Source organism: Python bivittatus, unplaced genomic scaffold (genome assembly GCF_059951505.1).
Source record: "Python bivittatus isolate LINGU-HERP-01145 unplaced genomic scaffold, Pbiv_v1 ctg000480_np1212, whole genome shotgun sequence".
Classification (NCBI taxonomy): domain Eukaryota; kingdom Metazoa; phylum Chordata; class Lepidosauria; order Squamata; family Pythonidae; genus Python; species Python bivittatus.
This window is the reverse complement of record NW_028277075.1, coordinates 106,415,709-106,436,077: the sequence shown is the minus strand read 5'-3', so window position 1 is coordinate 106,436,077 and position 20,369 is coordinate 106,415,709. Positions and strand designations below refer to the sequence as shown.

The following is a 20,369-nucleotide window of genomic DNA, read 5'->3' as shown; positions in this document are numbered from 1 at the left end:
TTTGGTGGTGGGGGCATTATTTCTGGCTAATAAAGTGACCAGGTTACTTGGCAACTTCACAGGCCTTCTGTCTGTATCAGCATTCAGTTAAAACTTCTAAAGGGGAGTACTGTATTAAAACCCATTTGTGTAATGCCAGCTGTGACCTTCAGCTATGCTGATTCTATAGTATATTTATTCAGACAGAATTTCTGTTTCTTTATGCTCTTCTTTCCCACTTTGCAGTACATGGTAAGAATTTTATAGATAATTAACACTGAAAAATATAGTCCAAAAGTGGAGATAAGATATAAAACTTAAAAACTCAGGAGCTCATGTGAACTGTGTTGCTGCTGACTCCATGCCCAAATTGGAAGTCTATTTTTCCATATAGGACTAACAATTTTGTGTTTCTTCTTCTCACCAAACTTTGGGAGAGGTTTTTGGGGCAGTTTTTAGAGAGTTTTTGGAGCAGCTTAATGCCACTTCTGCATCTGCTAAAACAATGTTCATATCTACAGACTACTCTCATGTTTCATTTAACCCTGTAATTGAGTTTACAGCATAACATCACTCACAGTCTCTCCCTGCCTTTCATTTAGATATTTTCCCCCAATATGGAATTATTGCAAATCAAAAGCTTGATAAATCTTTGAGTCTTCCTAGTAAAGATATTATCCTAAAATGGATCTTGAGAAGTTACACAATCCCTGGCAGTATCTTTTGATGTAAATGAAATATCAGATGAAGAAAATAAAACATAATGCAGACAACACACTCAACTCTTTTTGTGGCATACAGACTTGTATTAGATTATGCAATTTCCAACAGAAGCATAGAAGGAAGTAATCTGACAATCATTGGTGATATCCTGTTTCCAAATCATCATTATCAGTTTGATTTGAAACATTTGATGTTAAAGATACAAAGGTTTGTGATAGGCCTCATGACTAAAACACCCAGCTGGTGAAACAGGAATATATTCTGCTTATTAATGCAAATTTCTTAGTGGAAGTGAGTATGAAAAATAGTGACAATCCAGAAGTGTCAATAAATGTATTATTGGTATTGCTTTTTATGCTAAATAAATTGTCTCCCCAGTTCCTACCTTCTTTTTCTAGCTGGGTCCTGTTCCCCAAATCAACCAGAGATTAAGGGGGTGGGGAGTTGTAAATGCATGGATGGCTGCCAGAGGAAAAAGGAATTTGCAAAAATCAAATGCCTCCTTGCATTGATGGAAACCTCTGTACCCTTTGTGAGCTGCAGGACATGACTACATAGAACTTATTTCTTTGCATACATACAGATGTAGAAATGCCAATGGCTTAATTGTTTTTTAAAATTGAAGGATACTTATTTAAATGCCACAACATTAAGGAAAAAAACAGAGCTGCACCTTTGGCCCTGGAAGCCCTTCTCCTTCTGGTCCTCGTTCTCCCTGAATACCTTGGGGTCCTTGAGATCCCTGTAAAATATTTTTGAAAAGCAACTCAGAAAACTGTGAAAATCAATAGCAGATGAACCAAAGTGTGGTTTTTATTCATTTCTGTAGTCTGGAGTCTAGTTTCAACCTGCCCCAGATTACAACCATCAAGATAGTTTTCATGAATTCACAATAAATAGAAAACTTGCTTAACTATGAACTACAGCAATAACAAGATATATCAAACTGTGGTAATTCCTTTTTTTTTCATGACCGCACCCAATGAAAGTCTTAACAATGTGACCCTGTGTGGATCAGCCAGTAAAAATCCTGCAATATAATGAAAAATGAACTCAACTTTAATAATGGAGTCTTATGAGATCACACAAAAGTGAGAAAGTGCTTGAAGTTCTCTGCAGAAAACATTAAGGTAGTTTGCACTGTTCATGGGAAATCTCTCCACCTCAATGTTTGTTGAAGAGCTCTAATATGCATTCCCTAGAACGACTGCAAAGGATTATGATGACACAAGAGTGGCATATGGTAGCCATTCACATGGAGTGAGGCCAGGTCTTTTTGGCTATGCTATTGCCCTATACAAACTGAAAGTATCCTCCTTGATCACATTCAACATTGCCTGACAAATGCATTATGGGAGTAACGTTCTCTGTCATCCTTGCTGGTTTACTACGGATGGCAACAGTATAATTTTGTGGTAATAGTATTATTTTGTATGAGTATATGTACATGCATTTGAGTGCATCTGTTTCTCATACTCCCCCATATATATTAGTGATAATAATAAAATGGATCATTGAACAAATCAACCCAATGTTCTCACTCAAGGCATAAATGACCAGGTTCAAATTATCCTTCTTTGGATACATTATGTGAAGATCTAGCTCTCTGGAAAAGGCTCTAATGCTGGGAAAGGTGGAAGGAAAGAGAAGAAGATGATTGGCAGCAAGGTGGATGGATTCACTAGTCATGACTGCACTGTTGGAAGACCTGAAAGGCCAGGTTAGGTCATGGAAAAAATCCGTCTATGTGGTCACTAAGAGTCAACAGCAGCTTGATGGCACATACTCTATCAATCAATCAATGAAAAAATTACAGTACATATTGACATTTCTCTACCTTTTTGGATGGACAATGCAAAAGGACAGAAAATTCTGACAATTGTCAGTATATCTTAGGATCTATCAAGTTCCATTTTCTAATACAAAAAAATCATTCTAAATTCCAATGTTATATTTGCATATAATGTTGTACATTAGAAAATGCCCCCTTTGTGTAAAATCTCTAACATTCTAAAATTGTAAACCAATGTTTTTTGATGAAAGAATCCTTCTTATCCTTTATTAGGAAAAGAATTGAGAAAGATAAGTATTAGTCGGATTGGAACTTTCAGATAATCTGTATTTTTCAAACTTGGCAACTTTAAGAATTCTGAGAGTTGAAGTCCACACTTCTTAAACTTGCAAAGTTTGAAAACCACTGATACAGATGAATAGAAAACACTCATCTATGTCCCTCCTTTTACATCAGATCTGAGCTTTGCACCTTATTTTCAGAAAAGCAACCAATATTCCTTCTAACACTTCCCTTCAGGAAATTTCTTGAGGTTCAGTACATACCGGTAACCCTGGTTCTCCAACTCCTGGTGGACCAGGAGGGCCTGGTCTTCCTGTCAAACCAATGTCTCCCTTCAAAACAGAAATTTTATGTTTGAATTTAACAAAATACAGTTTATTAGACAGATATAAAATTATTTTTGCCATAATCTCCTTGGGAGTGTGGGAAGGAACTGAAACAAATCTTATCCCTGGATCAGTAACTTCATGCATGCAAATCAAATGTTACTACTGATAAAATAATAATCCATAATGATTATTAAAATAAATTATTCACAGTTAGAAACTGTTCAATGTTTGATAGATAGATAGATAGATAGATAGATAGATAGATAGATAGATAGATAGATAGTCTGAATGTATTTGAAGTCTCCAAAAGACTTTTCAAGTAATACAAAGACATAATTTATACTTGTTGAACTTTTTATTATTATTAATAACCTCTGTTATTTCAACTGCTGCTCCTTTTTGTTCCTTTGCACAACAGGATCTAGGATTGATTGACATTTTTTACCTTTGGGCCAGGCAATCCGACTCCCGTTTCTCCAGTCAATCCAGCAGGCCCAGGGAGGCCTCTTTCACCCTTAAAAAGGTAAAAGAAAATAATAGCTTTAAATATGTTGATAAGATTTTAAGGAAGGCAAGCTACCTCTTTTTCCTTTTCCAAGGAAATGATTGTAAGATAAATCATCATGCTTCAATTAATTATAATTATTGTCTGGAATGGAGTGGTGAGAGTTAGCAATGGGGGAAAAGATATTACAAGAACGGAAAACATATAAACTTGGGAAGATGGAACAGAAAGTAGAAACTTATCAAAAATTACAATTATCATTTGATTTTCAGTTTTCTAAATGTTGTACTACAGTTCGAGAGCATAAACATATTTTAGGTGAACGTGTATGCATATTATATGATAGACACGTGTATACAATCAAAATATGATAGACAAAATCCATACAAAATCAAATATTTTAGAACATGCACAAAATATTAATTTTCATTATTTTTCAAAATCATAGATTGATGTTGAAATAGGATGGAATGGCTTTTAGAGAAATGGCATGGGCCAAAATTAAATCAACTTTGCTGTGCCCTATGTTGCAGCTCCTCCCAAATTTCAGCTTAATTAGACTAATTTCTAAAACTAATTCAGGAATTGGCATTTGACTGCAAAATTCATCAGCATCTTTGGCTCTTTTTATATAAGTTTATTTATTTATTATTAAACTTATGTGCCACCCATCTCCCCCAGAGATGTTAAAAATGTGCATGTGCAAAAAGAACATCTTAATGTATTTCTGGATCTGAAATATTATTTTTGTGCAGTGTTTTTTTACCATGCACAGTGTTTTGGAAGAAAATTTGATATACAGGTAGTCCTTGGTTAACAATGACAATCGGGACTGGAATTGCCATCGCTAAGCAACATGGCTGTAAAGAGCAACGTCATGTGACTGTGCTGCTTAGCAGCAGCAATTCCAGCATACCTGGTTGCCGTCATTAAGTGAATCACCACAGGTTGTTAAGCAAGGATGTCACATGATCGCCATTTGCGACCTCCTGCCAGCTTCCCCTTTGACTTTGCTTGTTGGAAGTGGCAAAGAAGGTTGCAAATGGCAATCATGGGATTGTGGGGATGTTGCAACAGATGGAATTCTGAGGACCCATTGTAAGTACCACTCATTCAGTGCTGTCGCAAGTTTGAACAGTCAGTGAATGAGTGGTCATTAAGTGAGGACCACCTGTATACCTGTATCAATAAAATAATAGGGAAATAAAGACACGAACTTTGCAAGAACTGTATAATCATAACATTTATACATAAAATAGGAAAATTATTAATGTAATTCAGAAGGCAGGCATGTGCTGTTACCATGAATACTGTATTTTACAAGGGAGTCAAAAATCATAGCAAAGTGGAAGAAGGCAGTCATGTGAATCCACTTCTTACTATGCATACAGAGCATCATGGTGTGGAGAGATGCCTGGGAGCCAAATAGCTTTCTTGTACTTTAAAGAAGAAATTCATATGTCATACAAAGTCTCAACAAGATGTTATTTATGAGCTGTGTTTTCATAGTTCCCTGAGGCTTAAAGCCGTACCAACATTTCAAATGAGCTGAAGTGTCTTAGAGGGGATTTTGACGATACGGAACTTTGTGGAAGTTCTGTTTCTGCAGCTTGATCTTCTACTTTACTTGCAAGCAACAACAAAAGAGCTGATTCTTGCTTTTTGATGAATCCATGCTGTGGCTTTGTAGGAACTTTTTTTTTCAGGTTAGCTATGATAGCTAGAATTAATAGCAGAAGAAAGAGAACAGTACTGTATTGTCATTAATAAAGTAAAACCTCCATTTAGTGGACTAGTTGGGGAAGGGAGTGCCTGTTATTCTTGATTGGCCATTAAACTGGAGAGCACATCACACAAACGACAGAAATTACACAAATGATGTAAAAGGACACAAATGATGTAATGATACTATCAGTGAAAAATAACTAAGTAATAATAAATAACTCATAACGTCTAACACTTAAACATATTATAACTAAAAGTAGGACTTTTTGCTAGAGTTAAACGTAACATTTCTGATCACATACCTCTTTAGATACTAGCCTAAATATTTAAGAACAGATTTAAAACATATTTCTCATTATATTTCAATAATGTACACAGAGAGAGTAAGTGGTGACCTCTGAAAATGCCAACTGGGAAAACATTCACAGGATGTTTTAAACAGCAGACATGTTCTCTGCAGGTTTGAACTGCACTGTCCATTTTAAAGTCTCAGTTCTAAAGTTTTAAAATTAATTTAAAATCAAGGAGCTTTTGAGTTGTTCTTGGTTTTTCTCTTCTTCTAGGAGAGTTTTAATCCAAGCGCAATGAATCAATCATATGCCTGCAGAAGTTACAAATGTAGGTGAGATGTTGTATGATACTGAAAATCAAGAAATGATGGTTAAGATGCTTGCCTTTGATCCTTGCACTCCTTCAGGTCCTTGATCTCCAGGCACTCCTTGGGGACCCTGTTAAAATATGAAGCCGTGATAAAAATCTTCAAAGCCTTCAGGGGAAGATGATAGATAAACAAGGATATGATCAACTGATTGCAGTAGACGGTAATAGTCGAGTAGTTAGGTCATTTGTCTATATATCCAAAGATTGGTTACACTCCCACAGAAGTATCTGCAATGTTAATTTCTGTCTCAGCCAGTCTGTAAATTCATAAAGAATTAGTGTAGCCCTGAGAATAGCTTAAACAAGGCCAACAACAGAACAGTGTTGGTATCACCAGGGTTACCTTCCTTTAGTGATTGGGTTGCTGCTAACGGTTTGGATGGATGTTCTGAAATAGGTGGGCAAGTTTCCTGGGATAGCTATATTTGAAAAAGCATTTCCCACTGATGGTGGGAGAAAAAAAGTCCACAAGAAGCCACTGGGTGGAAGAGGGACTGTGTAGCCTTTAGCCCCTTCCCCCGGTCACTTCTCTTTCTGGCCAGTTTTACTTATATATTATTACAATAATGCTATTTCTATATTGCTGACTTCCAAAGGCTTGAGAGGACTTAGATGGAATAAATCCTTCAAATCTTGATATCTACCGTAATAAATTTAAGGACTGTTTGTTTAAGCTGGGAGAGGAGAAAGATTTGGGGGAGAATCACACAACTGCATTGTATAGGTAGTCCTTGGCTTATGTCCATTCATTCAGTGACCATTCAAAGTTACAGCGGCACTGAAAAAATGGACATACAACCAGTCCTCAAAGCTCATGTGCCTGGCTCGTAATTATGACGCCACAGGGAGCTGCAGTCACATGATCGCCATTTGCGACCTTCCCACAAGCAAGCTCAACGGGGAAGCCAGCAGGGAAGGTCACAAGTTGCTACGGTAAGTTGCTCCCACTTTTTTCCCCATCCGCAGCACCCCTCCACCCACACACAGCCTCTGGTAGCCCTCCCAGGCTCTCCCTTGGTCTCCTGTGACTCACAAGCAGTCTGCACCAGGCTTCCCCAGCCTCCTGCAACTTGCAAATGGCCTGTGCTGACCCTCCCAGGCCCTTCCAGACCCTCCCCTGGCCTCCCCACCTCCTGATGGCACCCCTGCAGCACCCCCACAATCCTTACCTGGACTCCCATCTCTTCCTGCTTAACAACCCGTGCATCTTGGGGTTATGACGGCAATCACTATCCCAGTTGCCGTTGTAACCCGAAGACTAGTAATTTTATAGTGAAGTTTGTTACTGCACAATTTGTTTATTTTTCATTATCTTATCATCAGAATGTAGTTGATTAGTGGGGATGAAATAAATTTCATATTACAAGGTGATTTTCTAATGTCACCCACAAAAGATATTTGTTCTTCAGGAAAGAATTGGATGAAATAAACTTGATGTTCTTCAGATAACATTACCTTTTGTATCATAGCTCTCATACCTGTATCCTATCCTATATATTTCTTATTCTTATACCTTCTCTCAGTTATAATCTCTGATCCAGAAATGAACCTTAATCCTAATCCTTTGTATTGCTGCATGTATAATAGATATTATTAAAAGTTCAGCCACACAAAGAAATCTTTTTCAGTCCATTGGAGAATCCTGTCTTGGTTTTTATTGCCTCAGCCACATTAACTCAGTAGGTTTTAAAAGAAGGTGTCTTTTAAAGACTCTTAGTTTTCTTTGACATTTTTTTAAAAAGGATGTGGTGATTTTGCCTAATTAAAATTACCAGTTTGTAGATGACAGAACTCCAAAAATGCATAAACATGAGAAAGAAGGCAAAATAAATGTCACTCACTAACCAAATATTAAAAAAAAAGTCACACCTTAAATATGCCATGTGAAACTATTTGCTGAGTTCCAGTAAATGAAGATCTTTTCACACATAATTCCCCCCATATGGAGATACATGTAGGAAAATGTGTATATTGTTACTTGTTAGTATGCTCCAAGAATGCATGGAAAATGTGATGGGTGGCCATACAATGTGAATGAATGAAGAAATAAGTAAGCAAATAAATAAATAAGATAGCTGAGTTCATACATTGTGCCAAGTAATTTGTCTTAACCATAGTTTGTTGGATAAGTCATAATAGCCTGGCCCACACATGACATTGCTGAGCATTGTATGGCTTAATGAGATGTGTGAGTTCAGTCTTAAGTTGATACCCGTAACAGTCAACATTTTTCGGAGTAAATCTGGAGAGACAGAGAAGGGTGGCAGGCCACACGGTCTTAAAGCAGACTTTCTATTCTCTGTTACCTGGAGACCTCGGGGACCTCTTGGACCACCTGGGCCTTCTGGACCCTACAGGAGAAGAGAAGAAATTAGGAAGCTACCTTTGACCAGCTCAGAGCATAGGTCTAGCCAGGCTAATACTGTTCACGCTGATTGGTGGCAGCTGTCCAGAGTTTATTTTAGGATCAGGATATATCTACATCAGCTCTAGGTAGATTATAGTTTCTTATCATCTCTCCAAGCCCTTAAATTACCATCTCCCCCCTCTCTCCAGTTAACTATAAGAGAGTTACTTACTCGGTCTCCTTTTATGCCTGGTGTTCCACATTCACCTCTTTCACCCTGAGATTTAAAAAGTGCCATTAATATTATCTCTGCTTTAAGACAATAGCAAGCAACAACTTTGGTCTTGCCTTCAGTGCAAGATTTCCATTCCCATTATATTTTCTTTTTGAAATATATTTAAGATTTTACAAAAAGGAAAATGTGGGATACGCAGTTCATTAATCAATAAATATTTCATTCTTTGTCTTTAAATTCAGTAGCTCACCTGTCATTGGCATACAACAAAGAGAGGAACTGAGAAGGTGAGAAATCCATACCTTTTCTCCTTTGTATCCAGATTTCCCCTAACAGAAAGAAGTGAAATACATTTCAACTAAATTAGTACAGGCACTTCCTAGCCAAAAAGTTTAGGATTGGCACTAGGGAAGGGTTTTTATTAATTTGAAATGTGCAGCCTATCTGTCCTGGAATGAGGAATGGGAACTAAGATCCCTTGTTTGGCTCTGCTCAGTTACTTGACTTCTATCGGATGGCCTGAACCCAGTGCCTTGGGCAAGGTGGCAGTGCAATGCACAGTGGCTCTGATTCTCTAGCATCAGGCCCCCAGAAAAACCACTGAAAAATTGTGCAGAGGGAGAACGAATGCGTCATTCTCCATTTTTGTCTCACACATTTTTACAAAGCAATATCTAAGCTCCTGAATGGAATAAAAGAGAGGGTATTGTTGCAATTTCTGTCAGTGGTATGAAAAAACACTCTAAGGCTGACACTACAAAAATCCAGTCAGCACTATGCTAGTGCCATTTCCAGTATCCCAGGATAGGCTAGGTAGCTACTGTGGCTTGGAATTAAGGCTGCAGTTGCTGTGTGGTCCAGTCCAGATGGCAGACATGAACTGGAATCATGTGTTGAACATTTTATGAGTGAGGCCAATGATGTGGGAGCAGCAGTACTTCACACATTGCTGAGTTTGTTTGTTTTTTTACTGGATCTCACATTTTTTTCCTCTATAGTAGTGAGCCCCATGCAGCCCACAGCCTGAGGCTACCAGATCCGGGTTGCAAAAATCTGGTCATTGCTAGATGGCAGCCAAGACTCACAGAGAATTCTAACTCTTTGCTGATGGCTAGTGGTCATCTGGCGTTTTGAAGTCCTGATATGGTAGCCCTACCTTAGCCTAATGATATGTGATCCAAAGGGATTAGATCAATAGTATTGTGAGATTCTGCTTCCTCCCTGCAGCCTGTTGCTTAGGCAGAGATCGGAGAATGTCACAAAGAGAAAGAAAATGAGAGCAAGGGAAAGGGGGACATCGTTAGACAAAGAGAAGTGGGTAGCCCCACTCCTTCTGGCTCTCGTCCCCATTTATCACACAGTCCAGATGTTTCTCCCTGAGCGAGTGCAGCTCTGGATAGGAAAAAGACTGCTGCCTACTTCTGCTTTGTGTGAATGCAAATTGTGATTATCACGGTGTGATGGCACACGGTTTTAAAGTATCTAGATGTTTCCCTCAAAGCAAATAGATTCATGGCAGAAAATACTGTTTTTTACCTCTGTCCCATCTCTTCCTGGAATTCCATTTAGGCCTGGCTCCCCCTAGAAGCAACAGGATATTTTAATATTCTTCCTCTACAACCTGCTGCTGTCACAACGTAGTGAACATTCTAAGTGTGCTAAGAATATTCTAAGAACAACTTAGTGAACAGCCCTGAGTTGGCTGAAATCTTCTGGTCCAGTCTAGTTCTACCTTCTTAACAAAACATCGCTCATATTCAGTAATGTATGCTTTATACTTTTTTAACTTCTAAGTTCTACCATGTAGTGATGGAAGATCCCTTTATTTCAACCAGCTAACATTCTAAATGACTGATTTTTAAGGAATGATCTTTTAAGCACATTTCAAATGTCACAGCACCTTTCCTCCCTTTGCACCAGGAGCTCCATCATCCCCAGGGCGACCTTTTTTACCCTGGAAGCAAAAGATGTAAAAGTGGAATGTTAATGGAATTTTTTACTGTCCAACTTCCTAGGTGTTATACTTCGACAGCTTTAACTTCTTGCCCCCAAGAAAATGAGGAGATGACTAAGAAAAAAAGGAATGAAATTCAAGGAAGTTTTGTCGGAACCCGAGGCTTAAAGCACTACTTGAGTTTTGTCATTAAAAGTTGTGGCTGTTACTGACGTTGCAAGAAGGGATATATACAGTATAGAATCTATCCGAATGGAATATATCGCTTTCATACCATTGTGACAGATTCTAGGTATCCCTTCCAGCAACACTGCTGAGCACCAGGACCTGGGTAGCAAGCTGAGGCGCTGTTTAGAGTCATCTGAAGGGCAGTAGTCCATGAGTTCACTTTCTGGCAGAGGGTTTGAACCCTGTAGAATAAGATCTGGCTATGTACCTCTGACAAATCCCAGTATGGATAAAACTAGTCTTGTACTGCCTCCTGGTGGTTTATCTAACTGAAAAAACCAAACAGAAAATATACTGAGTAAAAACAGAGAAATTCCTCCCCCCCCCCAAGAGGGAGGGTGGAAGTTGTGTAGAGCCTCATCCATTGGGACATGATGTAATGTAACATCTGTATTTCCCTACTCTGAGAGGTTAAGGGAAGTGGACTGTATATATCATTTTGAAAAATGTAACCAATGGCAACTTGACGTATTCCCCGCTCAGCAACGAACCATTTACTATGCATTCCATTTATTCTCATGCATGCTTTACTTCCATCATATAACGTGCTTATTGAATTCAGAATGGTTTCAACTCCATATTTGGACAAAGCATTCCATAATCCAAACCTACTAAACAGCTTACATTGGGTCTGGACCCGTCTGCCTGTCTGGCTGCACGGTATTTATCGTACCCTTTTGGTCAGAATTCCTCCCAATATATTTAATAAATTAAGCCCCCCGTAGCTTTTGCATTCACTCTTGCTACATGTAGAGATTAGAGAGGATGGTGTGACAGACAGGAAAGATCTGTTACAGGGCAACAAACAAATAAATATGGCTTAAGCTATGATAGAGATTTACGATAATGCCTAAAGCAGTCACCCCCATAATTCACATGAAGATAAAAGAGGTAGGAGAGGAAGCACATTCAGACTTGCAAGATTCTGTTACTACAGCTGTTCTAATAAGAGTAATTTTAGGCCTACATTTGTTTCTTGATCTGGTCTACCTTGTAGGGCTGACATTACATTTCCCTTTGTACAGGGCAAGGGTTGGCAACCTTCTTTGCGTAGGAGCCAGAGGCCATGCTGCCACCATTTCTGAGGGACTTATTGCTCTGTCTGTGCAAGGCAGCTGGTGAAGCTGTCATCAAAATGGCCATCCAAGGAGGCAGTGAGTGTTCTTTCCCTCTCTCTTGTGGGCTGGAAGAATATATTTCTTTTTGGGACCACAGGGAGCTGATTTTTCCAATGGTCAGGCACAGTTGTAGTTTTCACACGTTAAATGAGTCATATGCAAATTAAGCCAGATTCATATTTTAACATTTCTTCAATTACACCAGCTACACCTGCAGCCTTACTGTTTTGCCACCTTCTTACAACTTTTATGACAATGTTTTCATCATTTTTTCTTTGATTCTAATATTTATAGCACTTACTCCATTCCACTTTTTGAATTCTGAATATAGGTAGTCCCCGGTTAATGACCACTCATTCAGTGACTGTTTGAAGTTATGACAGTACTGAACAAGTGGTACTTATGACCAGTCTTCGAAGTTCCAGCTGTTGCAGCATCCCTGTGGTCATGTGATTGCAATTTGGGCACTTGGCAACTGGTTCACATTTATGATGATTACAGTGTCCCGTAGTCACATGATCACCATTTGCAACCTTCACAGCTGGCTTCCCACAAGCAATGTCAATGGGGAAGGTGGCAGGGAAGGTTGCAAGTCACTCCCATAAGTCACTCCCACTCCCACTGCTTTTTCACCTGAGGAGGCCTGCTATGCAGCACCCCACACTCCACTCCATAGCACCCCCCAGCTGGCCATGCTTGCACAGGGCAGCGGCACCCACCTGCACACTCTGCAGTGCTCACCCCTCCACCTGGACTCGCTATTGCTGTGTCACAGTAACCCCCAGCCCAGCTGTGCTCCTACCCACCCATTCACGTCACCAGACATTTTTCCCCCATGGATCACATTCATTGAGAATATGGCATAAGTAGATTCCTACTTCCAGGACCACCACTGACCTGTAAGGCACTTTGTGCAAAAATATTTTTTCCACCAGAGCATCAAGTCACGTCCTGTGGCAGTTGTGGCTTCCCGGCGCTTCGTTCTCTCCTTTCTTCTACAGTGCATGTGCAGATGTGCAGAGCAGCAACTGAATGGGATTCTTCCCCTACCATTCCCATTGTTTGGCACCCCTTGTGTCATGATGCTTTTGTGCAGTGCACATCTCCCAGACCTGCTTGTGGCGGCCCTGCCTACTTCTATACAATTCTATATAATTAATTCTATTACATCATTCCTTTCCTTTTAATTTCACAAACACCCAACATATTTAGATTTTTTTCTTTCATTTTTGTTTCATTCCATTCATGCTCTGTACATTATTCATCTTATATTCCAAGTTACAATCTTCTATATGCCATAGTTATTACCAGATGAGCCGGTAATATTAACCTCTGCTACCCATCATGGATTTGGGTCAGTTAAAGCTCTGACATGTTGCTTTGTAGTAATACAGAGAAGGTGTAGTCTAACTAACCAGACTTATTCACACCTCTGCCATGTGCAGTATGCCCTGATAAAGGTAAAGGGGGTATTGATCAGTTTCAGCACATTTTGGCTTGTATGCTTCAAGTGCAGCCAAACCCCAGTTTTCCTCTAAACATGCTCATGCTATTCCGTGCAAGCTAGGATCTCTAATCTAGAGATTAACTCGTACATCAACATACAGTTGCCTGCATCTCACAAATTTAGTAATTTTGGTAAAACAATCAATGAATTTGCCTTTAAAATATTTCTTTTAACAATTATACAATTATATATTATTTGAAGGTGTGACTGTGTACTGTGGTTGTTATTTGATGAAACTCACTGGTGATTTTTGTTCTTGGAATTAAATGAAGGAAGAGTCCCATACGTCTCAGCTCATGCTCTCCGGAGAAAAGGCAAGATATAAATGCAATAAATCTTCCTTGGTCCAGCTCACAACTGTTGCTTAACCAAATGCTTGCGCATCTGGAACTCTCCGACTGAGTTTTGGGAAGCAACTGTTTCCGGTATGCCAACAGAATTTATGTACCTGCCCAGCGACATGCAGATATCTGTGATTGTCTGACCGAATCACGAGCCTGTCTTCTCTTAATGCACATTTCATCACCCAGGTGTCACCAATTAATAAAGTGCCACTGTTGAAAGTGACCCATGTTGAACATAGAATGTAAGCTCCAGAACAAGAGAAGTGGGAAAAAACGGTACTTACAGCAGGGCCAGGAAGACCTCTTTCTCCTTTCTCACAGTCACATATAGGAGGCTGAGGACACTTTGGGAGAAAAATAACCATGCAGATTAATCTTCCACATAATTGAGACAGGCTCTGTTTTGTTTATAACTATCCTTATGTTTTGTTTTTTTAATCAATGTATCTCATGCTCTTGTAATACTTCCACACTATTAAGGGAGGGTTGTATTAGTGAAAGAATACCTGTAATAAAACTACATAACAATTTCATCAGTGTAAGTGATTATTTCACTATCACTTTCATTTATAAGACAACTGGTTTTAAACAGAATCCATCCATTCATCTATCCACAAACATGACTTACCCCTTCTTCTGCCAGATCTTTCTAGAGAGACAGATAAGTGGAAAAAAAATTAGATTTTTACAGATAATAAAGCATATTTCTTAAAAAGTGAAAAAGAAAGCTAGCTGGAAGATAGTTCCAGCATGGTAATACTTTGCCAATGCTGTCTTTTTATTTGACAAAATCTTTGTATATTTAACAGCTACATAGTAGATAGACATTGACAAGAAAAGGTTCCTTAGTTGATACATCATCATACTGAGAACAAAAGTCAACAATTACTAATGTCTATTTATTTAAAGCTTCAAAGAGGCAAAACTTTTTGGAAAAGATGGGTGATACCTTAGCTCCACCCCCAAAACTGTGTGATTCCCCTTGTCCTCACCCCCAGCACCCTGAAGCCTTTTTGTGGAGAACCTGAAATGCAAACGCTTCCCAGATTCTGGAATAAGGGAAGCCTTAGCCCATAAAGGCCCACATGCAGAGGCTTTCCTACCCTGGATATCTACGTGAATATATGATAAGGATGGAGCTTGGAGAATTGTAATATAGGAGGAAGGGCCAATAATATGACCTCGTACCCACTATCAACACATTTTGTCCCTCCATGCTTATTTATTTACTCATTAGATTTATATTTCCTTTCTTTTGTACAACTCAAGGTGGTGTACATAATGCTCCCTCCTCCTATTTCTCCAACAAAAAACCTGTGAGGTGGGCTGGGCTGGGAGAGAGTGGCTAGCCAGTCACCCAATGAACTGCTGTAGCTGAGGACAGACCAGAACTCATGATCTCCGAGTTTCTAGTCCAGCACCCTAACCACTATACCAGACTGGCATCTGAAGGTGGCTTCTGTCATCTCCTTAAAAGGGCAATCAACCCAGCTCTTGGCTCATCTATTCCAACAGCTTACACAGCACATATTCAAATAACTTGACTAAACACTAATATGACGTTGAACAGCAAGCATTTTGACCAGCTATGTTGTGAGGAGGATATAATTCTGGCTTCTTGAAAGCAGGGGCATTTGGAGCCCTGTGTTTCAAGTGATGTTCTATCACAGAACGTTTGCACACAACCCACTGAAAAATTGTATCTGCGTAATATACTTAAGGGACAAATCCTTTATACTGGCCCACTGAAGTATTTGTCCCTACCATTTCTTTGAGGATTCTCTCCACCACGTCTTTCTCCTGCAGATTGAAGACAAACCTGGAGGCTGGAACACTGGCCAATAGGCGGAGTTTGGCAGCATTGGCTACCTCCTCAGCTACTCTGGTCATTCCCACAGTGAAGAACACAATACCTTGATGTTTAGCATCGGCAGTAGCTGAAAAGATATCTGGATTTCTTGGGTGGTCTGCCCCATCGGTCAACAATACAGCAACCTTCACACTTCCATGAGTCCCCTCAGTCATGTACAGCTGAGTGAGATTTGTAATGGCATATGTTGTGTAGGTGCCATGGCCAATGTATGTAATGGGAGCAATTCGAGACTTAAAAGCCTCAGGGCCCTTCCAGTCTCTAAAAGTTTGCTCAATAAGGACAGTGCTGCTGTACTGAAGTAAGGCAGTCCTCCAGCTGAGTGTGCGGCCAGAGCTGAGCTGTAGGCCTTTCATTCTGTCTACTGTCTCCAAGACAAACTTTTTCTGCTGCTCATGATTGAAGTTCTTAGCACTCTCTGAACTGTCCAGGAGGAAAGCCATTTCCAGAATACAGTCTTCATCTAGAAATTACACAGGACAGAGAAAGAAAAGAGCTCAGATTAGTCACTTGAATGCTAAGGACATGACTCTTGTCACACCATTCAACTTTTCTTAGATGTTTGGAAAACCTACTGAAGATGTTGAACTCGTTCCCCTCCAATGCACACAAACACATATATAGTATAGGCTCTTACCTGACAATCTGATTTCATTCTGCCTGCCTTCCATTGATTTAAAAGTCAAGAGGGTAATGGTTCTTTTCATTAAGATTACCCTTGAAAGAGCTTAATTATTCAGAAAGCGATATCAGTGGGTTACTTCTTTTTGAGAAATGGCAAAGTGGACATTTGGGCTTCACTACACAATTCTATACAAGTCTACTTGGAAGTCCTCTGAGTTCAGAGGAGTTTATTCCCAAGTAAGTATGCATGGTCTATGTTTGGGAGAAAAGATGCATCTGCCTTACCACTTTCAGAGATGTAAATTCTAGAGGAAGCTGGTCTTTGACCATAATAAAGGTTTCATTTGATTTGATCTAGAGGAAGCTGTGCTGGTCTGGTGGCTTCCAGATGGGTTGGGACTTGGGGTTATAGGTCCCAGAATTCCCAGCCAGTGTGGCTATTAGGATGGCAAAGGCTATTCCAGAGTTCTTCAGGAGGAAGCTGAATTCTGGAGAACGGCCCCATAAAGAAACTTTAAGTAAGGCATCCATAATAGGCAAGTGTAGACACAATGATTTAAGTGTCAGATACCAGGAAAATATTGAGCATCCCTGAAAAGCAGGAAAAATTAGATATTTTTACTGAGATGAACCACTCATTTGTATATAACAGGGTAGACAACCTTTGGCTCCTGCTTTGAATCCTCCTTTTTGCAGCCTCTCTCTAAAACAGCTGAAAATCTGTGGTGTAGCCTTCTGCCATTCTGAGGCAGGAAACACAGAGAAACAAAGTTAAAGCCATTGCTGTTACTATTGAAGTGGAACTTATATGTGCCTGTTGATTTGTTTTTGATTACTGTATGCCAACCTTTCCCAATCAAGCATCTTCCAGGTAAGTTGGACGAAGTTCCCATCGCCTTCAGCTAGTAGGGGTGTGTCTGATGGGAGTTATAATGCAACAATCTGGAGGGCATCATATTACACAAAAGCACACACAAAGAATGTGGCAATGACATGGTCATTCTTCACCCCGTCGCCTTCTTCTGTGCCTATGACCTATCAGTTTGGCTATTTTTTGGGTATCAAAAGAGCACTAGATCTATGTTCAGAAATAGCCTGACTGACAAGTCACAGGTGCAGAGCGCTCATAGGGCAACTTGACAGCTGGCTAAACTTCCTGTTCAAAACATCCATCTACACTCATCCAACCCTGATTCATCCCATGTTTAAGGAGAGCAATTAGTGGTTGATTTCCCTGCTCTAAGATGGTTCTTGATGGGAGGGAAAATGAACTCAGCAGAACCCACCAATCACTTTTCTTAATGTGTTCTGCATTAAAACTTTAAGGGCTGTGCTACTCACCAGCCTTGCTGCTGAGAAAGAATAGGGCTCAACAAGGAAGGCAAGTGGAAAGTCCCAGGAAATTGAGTGAGTGAGTGGGGTGGTAGCAGCAGCAGCAGCAGCAGCAGCAGCAGCAGCAGCAGCAGCAGCAGCAGCAGCAATTCCTTTCCTGCACCCTGATTCCTGCCCAACCATTGCTCTCTAACTGTTGCTAAGGCTGGCACCAAAAATGACATCCATGAGAGGACTGTCTTCATAAGTGCCTATGGTTGACTTCCAGAAAGGAACAGAAGAAAAATGAGGGTGGGGGGAAGGGGGATTTAGATTTAACAGACATTTGGGCTTAATATATACCTCTTTCCCAAAACAGTCTGTTAAATCAAGATTTCACTGCATTGTTATACCACATATATTAAATCATGGATACATCTAACTTAGCATTGTCAATACAGACTGGTAATGGTTTCTCCAGGATGTGATGGAGTTCTCTGACCTGGGAATGAAAAAGAAATATTGCAGAAGGAGGACAGGCTGATGTTTCTTGGCATCAAATAAGCAATTAGCATTCTTCCTCTTAAAGCAGGACTCAATTAGAAAAGATCAGAGGCGATATGGAAGCCCACCTTTATATACTCACTCATAAATGAGCCTAAGGCTCACATATCTAGTTTCCAAAATTTTGTAACCTAATTCCTTTTTCATTGCAATAACCTGTCTACTCTGAATCCTGCAGCTGGGAGCTGCTATCAGGACCTTTCGGGAATTCAGATACAGTCTTTCCTAGCCCTAACTGGTAATGCCAGTAGAGTAGGGATAAAACCACTGGGAGCCTTCTGGATGCAAAACAGGTGTCTTATAATCAAGCTATAATCTTTTGCTACAAATAAGTTCAGCATTTAAGCTATTCCAGAACACAACATAAATTTTAGATAGACCAAACTTAAAAAAAAAAAATTATTCAAAAATAATCACCTTGATCACTTGAATTGGGATATTTTTCTACTGCATTTGAGATGAATGGTTTGCTCTTCTGCTTTCTGACTCCATTTCTTTTTTCTTCATTGGTGTTTTCAACTAGAAATACATGAAGATCCAGCAAAACCAAAGGCCACCATAATTTGGAGAACATGGTTTGCTCTGTTTTACTAAAAAAGCACAAGGAATAGGGAATTAAATATTTTCCCCATTTACAAAGAGCATGACATACAAATCATTCCTTTTACATATAATGACCAAGAGTGCATGTGTGTATTCTATATAGCATTCATTCAGTATTCTTCCATTAAAGTAGTTGATAAATTTAGCCAAAATTTCCTATTGATTTAGATTAACTATTTGTTCATTTCGATGGCACTATTTCATACATGAACAATTTCTACTAACAGATTATAATGTATTGTTTTATATGACAGTTTGATAACCTGTCCTTCCTCCAGGGCCTATGTGATCTGAAGCCTTATTTCATTTTAAATTCCTCACTTCCAAAATCATACTCGGGGTGGAGGCTCTATGGCCCTCCTAGTGTTGCCAAATTAAGACCAACAAATGCCTCAAACAGCTTGGCCAGGGCTGAGCAGGAGGGTTTACAGTAAGCCTCAATGATGCCAAAATAATGACCTGCATGCAGTGAAGTTGTCCTGCAAATGATGCCATGGTGTACTTGTGCCCCATCATCTGACACAAGTACGTAAATTATGGCATTTGTGTGATTAGATCATCATGGTGGTGTTATCATCTGGGTCCCTTGCCTCTTCCTGCCAAGGCCCATGTTGCTGATACAAAAGCCCTTCATGGCATGGGGCCAGATTATTTGAGGGACCACCTCTGACCAATTGCATCCCATCCCATCAGGCGCGGCAGAAGAGGCATGTTGCGGGTCCCATCTGTTAAGGAGTTACATCTAGCGGGACCCAGGAGACAGCCTTTTTCTGCTGTGGGGCCCACCCTGGGAACATCATTCCCCCTGAGGTGAGATTGGCCCTATCCTTGGAAACTTTCTGGAAGTCCCTCAGAACATGGCTATGTCAATAAGCTTGGGGATCTCAGGGAAATGGAGAATTGGTGAGATGGAGACATCGTCTGTAACACTGAAGGTGCTCTCTTCTAGTCTTTTTAATAATACTGATGTTTGTTATTATAGAATTATTTTTAATGTTTGTTTCTTTTTATGGTTTGTTTCTTATTGTACACTGCCCAGAGTCATGTTTGTGTGATAGGTGGCTCTCTATCATCCATCCATCCATCCATCCATCCATCCATCCATCCATCCATCCATCCATCCATCCAAAGTACTGGAAGGCAGACCACAGGTTTCTTTAGCATGGGATGTTAGTTGATGGACACTGTTGATTTTCTTTCTCTCAGTTATTCTGCATTTTGTTTGGGGGCACTTTATTTTTTATTATTTTATTTATGAAATGTGTAGACCACTTCAGTCTGAAAAGACACGAACTGGTGTTCATACGACAACCACACTATTCTAGTGCGAAAACCATCACAATAAATAAATATTAGGTATTAGAAACATTAAATCTTTTAACGTAACAACAACCAGTCAAATTCAATACTGATAGCATAAACTGTCTGAAGTCCTTCCAAAACAGCCAGGTTTATAGAAGTCTTCAAAAGGCAATGAGAAGGAGCCACCCTTGGCATTCAAGGGGCACAGGATGTCTTCTGGGGGTAAGGTCATAAAACTCAAGATGATGATCATGGCTGTACAATTAAAGCCCCACCCATTTTGGGGCATCAATGTCACAGGGATGTACAATGGGATGTGGTTTCCACTGCATGGTCACAACTGCCATCTTTACTTTTTTATTCCCTT

At 39.8% G+C, this 20,369-nt stretch overlaps 1 protein-coding gene across 1 annotated transcript in view; it reads right to left on the bottom strand.

The window, feature by feature from the left end:
- LOC103063312 (uncharacterized) overlaps positions 1-18,671 on the bottom strand; it is a 52,275-nt gene extending 33,604 nt beyond the window's left edge. Inside the window, exons 1-13 of the mRNA XM_025174646.2 lie at positions 18,515-18,671; positions 15,493-16,061; positions 14,357-14,377; positions 14,013-14,072; positions 10,478-10,531; positions 10,114-10,158; positions 8,880-8,906; positions 8,575-8,619; positions 8,302-8,346; positions 6,010-6,063; positions 3,551-3,619; positions 3,040-3,108; positions 1,376-1,444 (exon numbers count right to left, since the gene is read on the bottom strand). Coding sequence (XP_025030414.2) covers positions 1,376-1,444; positions 3,040-3,108; positions 3,551-3,619; positions 6,010-6,063; positions 8,302-8,346; positions 8,575-8,619; positions 8,880-8,906; positions 10,114-10,158; positions 10,478-10,531; positions 14,013-14,072; positions 14,357-14,377; positions 15,493-16,061; positions 18,515-18,671 — 1,284 coding nt within the window. The remainder of the gene's footprint in view (positions 1-1,375; positions 1,445-3,039; positions 3,109-3,550; positions 3,620-6,009; positions 6,064-8,301; positions 8,347-8,574; positions 8,620-8,879; positions 8,907-10,113; positions 10,159-10,477; positions 10,532-14,012; positions 14,073-14,356; positions 14,378-15,492; positions 16,062-18,514) is intronic.
- Between the last annotated feature and the right edge of the window lie 1,698 nt (positions 18,672-20,369).